Source organism: Pygocentrus nattereri, chromosome 20 (assembly GCF_015220715.1).
Source record: "Pygocentrus nattereri isolate fPygNat1 chromosome 20, fPygNat1.pri, whole genome shotgun sequence".
Classification (NCBI taxonomy): domain Eukaryota; kingdom Metazoa; phylum Chordata; class Actinopteri; order Characiformes; family Serrasalmidae; genus Pygocentrus; species Pygocentrus nattereri.
In genome coordinates, this window is record NC_051230.1 from 2,662,324 (window position 1) to 2,669,823 (window position 7,500).

General features: G+C 40.8%; 1 protein-coding gene across 1 annotated transcript in view; it reads left to right on the forward strand.

Annotated features, from left to right (window-relative positions):
- Nucleotides 1–4,238: 4,238 nt before the first annotated feature.
- LOC119261861 overlaps nt 4,239–7,500 on the forward strand; it is a 17,109-nt gene continuing 13,847 nt past the window's right edge. The window contains exon 1 of the mRNA XM_037531868.1: nt 4,239–5,197. Within this exon, the coding sequence (XP_037387765.1) occupies nt 4,316–5,197 (882 nt within the window). The 5' untranslated portion in view covers nt 4,239–4,315. The remainder of the gene's footprint in view (nt 5,198–7,500) is intronic.

Consider the following 7,500-nt stretch of genomic DNA (forward strand, 5'->3'; position numbering starts at 1 on the left):
AATTTCTAGAAAGAATGCAAACACTAGGGGGCAGTGAGCACACTTGCCTGGAGCAATGAGCAGGCTATCCACAAGCAGATGGGATCAAACCAGCGACCTTCTGGTTACAAGGCTGGTACCCTGACCTCCAGTCCATGACTGCCCCTAATGTCCGGGGAATACCCATAAGGAATGCTGGTGTGACTATTTGGATGGACTGACTGACTGACTAATAAACAGAAGGGATGCTGCCATGATGCACATGTGGATAAACAAACAGACAACAAACAGAAGCTTGGTAGCTCATTCCTTCTTCCAGGGTTAGCTTTCGCTTGGTTGTTAGCTTTCGCTTGGTTGTTAGCTTTCACTTGGTTGTTAGCTTTCGCTTGGTTGTTAGCTTTCGCTTGGTTCTTAGCTTTCGCTTGGTTGTTAGCTTTCACTTGGTTCTTAGCTTTCGCTTGGTTGTTAGCTTTCACTTGGTTGTTAGCTTTCGCTTGGTTGTTAGCTTTCGCTTGGTTCTTAGCTTTCGCTTGGTTCTTAGCTTTCGCTTGGTTGTTAGCTTTGGCTTAGTTGTTAGCTTTTGCTTGGTTGTTAGCTTTCGCTTGGTTGTTAGCTTTTGCTTGGTTCTTAGCTTTCGCTTGGTTCTTAGCTTTTGCTTGGTTGTTAGCTTTTGCTTGGTTGTTAGCTTTGGCTTAGTTGTTAGCTTTTGCTTGGTTCTTAGCTTTTGCTTGGTTGTTAGCTTTTGCTTGGTTGTTAGCTTTTGCTTGGTTGTTAGCTTTGGCTTAGTTGTTAGCTTTTGCTTGGGTGTTAGCTTTCGCTTGGGTGTTAGCTTTCTCCTCTCCCTTCTTTACAGATTCCCCTGGCCTGTCAAGTCTGGCATGATGCCAACACATTTCATTAAAATATCAAATATATAAACAAAATAAAATTAAATAATTAAAAAATAAAGAAAGAAAGAAAGAAACACTGACAAGATGAGCCTATAATCTATGGTGCTCATTTTGGAAAAGTACATTTGTTTGGCACAGTAATGCAGTCTGACCATAATTCTGATTGCAAATCTGCCAGAAAAGACAGGCAAAAAAAAAAAAAAAAAAAAAAAAAAAAAAGCTTTCACTGGTTCTTAGCTTTTGCTTGGTTGTTAGCTTTCGCTTGGTTCTTAGCTTTCATTTGGTTCTTAGCTTTCGCTTGGTTCTTAGCTTTCACTTGGTTGTTAGCTTTCGCTTGGTTCTTAGCTTTCGCTTGGTTGTTAGCTTTCGCTTGGTTCTTAGCTTTCGCTTGGTTCTTAGCTTTCGCTTGGTTCTTAGCTTTCGCTTGGTTGTTAGCTTTGGCTTAGTTGTTAGCTTTTGCTTGGTTGTTAGCTTTCGCTTGGTTGTTAGCTTTTGCTTGGTTCTTAGCTTTCGCTTGGTTCTTAGCTTTTGCTTGGTTGTTAGCTTTTGCTTGGTTGTTAGCTTTGGCTTAGTTGTTAGCTTTTGCTTGGTTCTTAGCTTTTGCTTGGTTCTTAGCTTTTGCTTGGTTGTTAGCTTTTGCTTGGTTCTTAGCTTTTGCTTGGTTGTTAGCTTTTGCTTGGTTGTTAGCTTTGGCTTAGTTGTTAGCTTTTGCTTGGGTGTTAGCTTTCGCTTGGGTGTTAGCTTTCTCCTCTCCCTTCTTTACAGATTCCCCTGGCCTGTCAAGTCTGGCATGATGCCAACACATTTCATTAAAATATCAAATATATAAACAAAATAAAATTAAATAATTAAAAAATAAATAAAGAAAGAAAGAAACACTGACAAGATGAGCCTATAATCTATGGTGCTCATTTTGGAAAAGTAAATTTGTTTGGCACAGTAATGCAGTCTGACCATAATTCTGATTGCAAATCTGCCAGAAAAGACAGGCAAAAAAAAAAAAAAAGCTTTCACTGGTTCTTAGCTTTTGTTTGGTTGTTAGCTTTCGCTTGGTTCTTAGCTTTCATTTGGTTCTTAGCTTTCGCTTGTTTGTTAGCTTTCGCTTGGTTCTTAGCTTTCGCTTGGTTGTTAGCTTTCGCTTGGTTCTTAGCTTTCGCTTGGTTGTTAGCTTTCGCTTGGTTCTTAGCTTTCGCTTGGTTCTTAGCTTTCGCTTGGTTCTTAGCTTTCGCTTGGTTGTTAGCTTTGGCTTAGTTGTTAGCTTTTGCTTGGTTGTTAGCTTTCGCTTGGTTGTTAGCTTTTGCTTGGTTCTTAGCTTTTGCTTGGTTCTTAGCTTTTGCTTGGTTCTTAGCTTTTGCTTGGTTGTTAGCTTTTGCTTGGTTGTTAGCTTTTGCTTGGTTGTTAGCTTTGGCTTAGTTGTTAGCTTTTGCTTGGGTGTTAGCTTTCGCTTGGTTGTTAGCTTTGGCTTAGTTGTTAGCTTTTGCTTGGTTCTTAGCTTTCGCTTGGTTCTTAGCTTTCATTTGGTTCTTAGCTTTCGCTTGGTTCTTAGCTTTCATTTGGTTCTTAGCTTTCGCTTGGTTCTTAGCTTTCATTTGGTTCTTAGCTTTCGCTTGGTTCTTAGCTTTTGCTTGGTTGTTAGCTTTTGCTTGGTTGTTAGCTTTCGCTTGGTTGTTAGCTTTGGCTTAGTTGTTAGCTTTTGCTTGGTTGTTAGCTTTCGCTTGGTTGTTAGCTTTCGCTTGGTTCTTAGCTTTCGCTTGGTTCTTAGCTTTCATTTGGTTCTTAGCTTTCGCTTGGTTCTTAGCTTTCGCTTGGTTCTTAGCTTTCGCTTGGTTCTTAGCTTTTGCTTGGTTGTTAGCTTTCGCTTGGTTGTTAGCTTTGGCTTAGTTGTTAGCTTTTGCTTGGTTGTTAGCTTTCGCTTGGTTGTTAGCTTTTGCTTGGTTCTTAGCTTTTGCTTGGTTGTTAGCTTTCGCTTGGTTGTTAGCTTTGGCTTAGTTGTTAGCTTTTGCTTGGTTCTTAGGTTTTGCTTGGTTGTTAGCTTTTGCTTGGTTGTTAGCTTTTTTTTAGGTCTTGGCTTTCGCTTGGTTCTTAGCTTTCCCAGCTATGTTTCTCTGAACCCGAGAGCTTGTGGTAAATGCATTGGTTTTGTTTGTAGCTTTGTGGGTGGGGCAAGCCAGAAGTGCTTTTTGATTGGCTTCATCCAAGATTAGGACCACCCACTTTAATTAAAGGGGAGAATTTTTAAGAAAGCTGCCGTTTATTGGTCACGGAAACGTTGTTCATAGGGCATATTTTGTATATTGTTTGTCCACAAGAGCAAGATTAGCCTAAGAAAATCATTTCAAAACCAAGGAATACCTGCTTAGTGGTGGTCCTGCAGTGGTCCTGACCATTCGACAGTAAAGACAGGCTATCAAATTATGCAGAGAGATTAATGGACTAATTATAGAACCACAAAGTGCACCTATATGGTAAGTGGACCCGATAAAATGGAAAGCGGGTACAGCTACGAAGCAGGTGTGCCTAATAAAGTGGTCAGTAAGTGTAAATGGAGGGTTATAAGGTCACTTTGCAATGACATGTTCATCCATTCATCCTCAAGGTCCATTTCCATTTCATAAAATGGAATTAATAACGCCGTATGGTTAGCTGTAGATGCTACCTGATGGATTCCTAAAGATAAAGCAGACATGTGGAACTCGGTCTTATTGCTTCAGCTACATTGATTTTCTCCTTTTCATAGCCACGAGTTAAACGTGAAAGAGATCTTCTGCAGCTCATAATTCCCATTGACTTTGACTCTGTATGAAAGATGTTTTCCATTCTTCGCCGTTCCTGACCTCATTCAAGCAATATGGTTCATCGGGAGCACTATAGAAGTTATTTTTAAGACGCAAAGCCAAAGAGAAGAGAGGGGGTGAGGTTGATGGAATGAGATAGAGGCGTGGAGCTGATGGAGAAAGTCTACAGACTCACTGCCTGTTTGTCTTCTTTGTTACGTTTCTATAGAAGAGCAAGGACAATGCAGTCGGCTGTATAGCTGCGGCTGTAATTCAGTCAAATCTAATAATGAACAGCAGCTGAATTGCACCATATACAGTCTTTAAGAGGTTCACATGCAGTTTCAGGCATTCAGTGTTATTGTGTTACAGTGGTGGTGATGGGAACCAGGCGTCGCCATGACTACAACACAGATATAGACTCTTTATTTACCATCCAGAACCACCAGAGAACCTACACGAGTCTTCTGAGCTTATATGGAATGTTGATGATGGAAAACTGGAAAATCTGGAATAATGAGTTTTCTTTGGGGACTATTTGGGGACACTCTGGTCTGCTCTCTGCTACTGTCTTGCTGCTGTTGCTGGTTTGCTGGATTAGCTGTTTGCTGCTGCTGTTTGGTTTGTGTTAGTTTCTAATTTCAACTGAAACAAGGTGAGTGCTTTTTTGTCATGGCTACTGCTGGGTTTTTCTCTTGTTCAGAGTGTGGCATGTTTAGTTTAGACCCCTTCTCCACCGATAGTCATAATGATAGTGGTGTTTGTTCAAAGTGCAAGCTAGTTAACTGCCTGGTAGAGAAGGTGGACAAGTTAGAGCTGCGTATCCGGGGTTTAATAAGGGATAGACAGCAAGGGTCACTGTTAGCAGCCCCGGGTACACCAGGGAGAGCTAGTACCCCCTCGACTCCGGCCTTAGAGCCCCCACAGCAGGGCGAATGGGTAACGTCTCGGCGGCATAGTCGAAAGGCTAAGGCTAATGCTACTGCAAAGGCCACAGCCAGCCCACCTGTACACCATGCTCCCCCAGTTCACGTGTCAAACAGGTTTGCCCCGCTCAGTGAAGCACCCGCTGAGGAGCCTGTTAAAGGTACTCTGGTGATAGGAGATTCTATCGTCCGGCACGTGAAATTAGCTACTCCTTTAGGGGCACCAGCGGCTAGAGTTATCTGCTTACCGGGAGCCAGAGCACCGGACATTAGTGGCAACCTTAGGCTGTTAGCAAATAGGAGATATTCGAGGGTAGTTATTCATGTAGGGGCCAATGATATTCGTCTGCGGCAGTCTGAAGTAACTAAGGCGAATATTAAAGAGGTGGTTAAACAGGCCCAGACGCTGTCCGAAGAGGTAATCTGTTCTGGCCCCATCCCAATGAGGCGTGGCGATGAAGCTTACAGCAGGCTTTCTTCGCTGAACCGCTGGATGTCCAAGTGGTGTACGGACAATCATGTGGGCTTTATAGACAACTGGCTAATGTTTGAGGGCAAGCCTGGTCTTTTAGGTAGGGATGGTGTCCACCCCACGCGGGATGGTGCTGCCTTACTTTCGTGCAGCATAGCACATAGTCTCTTAGTTAGTCGGCAGAGTAGCAGTAGCCTTAGAAGCTGCTGACAAACCGGAGCCGGGACCAGGCCGCAGACAGAGAGGCTTAACCGACCGTCTGTGAGCTGCAAAGAGACGTTACCTAGATACCAATGTATTCAGACTGTGTCTGTCCCCCGAGTCAAACATAAATGTCAAAAAACTCAAACAGTAAATCTAAATAACCTAACGTATATTAAACAATCATATCCAGACTGTAGCACTAGCACTTCAAAACTAAAGATTGGTTTACTTAACATAAGATCTCTAAATTCAAAAGCAGTAATAGTGAATGAAATCATAACTGATCAGAAATTTGATGTGTTGTGCCTCACTGAAACCTGGATTAGACCCGATGAATATTTAGCATTAAACGAAGCCACCCCTGCAGGCTATAATTATATACACAACCCCAGATCGTCCGGTAGAGGAGGCGGGGTCTGCATAATTTTTAGAAATTCCCTAGCTGTCAATCAGAAACACTATGATAATTTCACTTCTTTTGAGCTTCTTTACATCAATATAATTAATCCAATTACAAAACAGAATGCATTTTCTTTAATTAATATTTACAGACCACCAGGACCCTATGTAGAATTTTTAAAAGAATTTAGTGATTTCGCTGCAGATTTAGCAGTTTGTAGTGATAAAGTAATTATAGTAGGAGACTTCAACATTCATTTTGAAAAAGTTGATGACTCATTAAAAAAGGCTTTTGCATCAATTCTAGACTCAGTTGGTATTGCTCAAAATGTAACCGGACCTACGCATTACTGTAATCATACTCTGGATCTGGTTTTGACCCTGGGTGTTAGCATAGATAACCTAGATATTCTTTCTCAAACCTCAGTAATCTCAGATCATTATCTTATTTCTTTTAAACTTCATCTTAGTCATAATATACGTACATCCCCCAGCTACTCTATGAAACGTTCAATAACGCCCTTTACCGCTCAACAATTTACTGATAACCTTCCTGATTTATCAACCATAGTGTACTCTCCAGGTAACCCAGCAGAACTAGACAAACTAACTGATTGTTTAGAAAATACCTTCCGGTCTACTTTAGATGGTGTAGCACCACTTAAACACAAAAAAGAGAGACAGAAAAAACTTGCGCCGTGGTATAACGACCAAACTCGTACTTTAAAGCAATTAGTACGAAATTTTGAGCGAAAATGGCGATCAACCAAACTGGAAGTATTCCACTCTGCTTGGAAAGACAGTATTGTTGAATATAGAAGAGAAATTAATAAAGCCCGCTCAGAGTATCTGGCCTCTCAGATCGAGATTAATAAAAACAACCCTAGAGTTCTCTTTAGTGTTATTTCTAAACTGACTAAAAATCAGGCAGGTACTGATCCTCAGATTCCAGCAATCCACACTAGCAATGCTTTTATGGACTATTTTGATAATAAAATCGAAAATATTCGGGACAAAATTCAACAGATAAATAGCACATCTTGTCTGTCATCTGGTGTGGCTGATATAGAACAAAATCCAGCTACCGAAGTCAGGTTGGAAGTTTTTAACCCACTACATCATTTAGAACTGGAGAAAATTATCTCCTCATCAAACTGCACAACCTGTACACTTGATGCAGTTCCCACAAAACTATTAAAACAGGTATTACCAGACATAATTAACAACTTATTAACCACTATTAACAATAGTAAACTCATCATTAAACCTGGGGTATGTTCCCAAAGCCTTTAAACTAGCAGTAATTAAACCTTTGATCAAGAAACCAAATCTTGATCCTAGTGTACTATCTAACTATAGACCTATTTCAAATTTACCATTTATTTCTAAGATTTTAGAAAAGGCCGTGGCCCAACAACTTGGCTCTTATCTGCAAAGAAACCAGATCTATGAAAAATTCCAATCTGGATTTAGGCCTCATCATAGCACTGAGACAGCTCTAGTTAAGATAACAAATGATCTGCTTCTTGCCGCTGACCAAGGCTGCGTTTCTTTACTGGTACTTCTTGATCTGAGCGCAGCTTTTGATACAATAGATCATAATATCCTCCTAGAAAGATTAGAGAAAATGGTCGGTATAACTGGAACTGCCTTATCGTGGTTCAAATCATACTTGACCGATCGTTTTCAGTTTGTGAGGGTAAATAATATACCCTCCAATTATACAAAGGTTAGATATGGAGTTCCACAAGGCTCTATCTTAGGACCGTTATTATTTACGTTATACATGCTCCCCCTGGGCAAAGTTATTAGAAAACATAATGTTAATTTTCATTGTTATGCAGACGACACGCAGC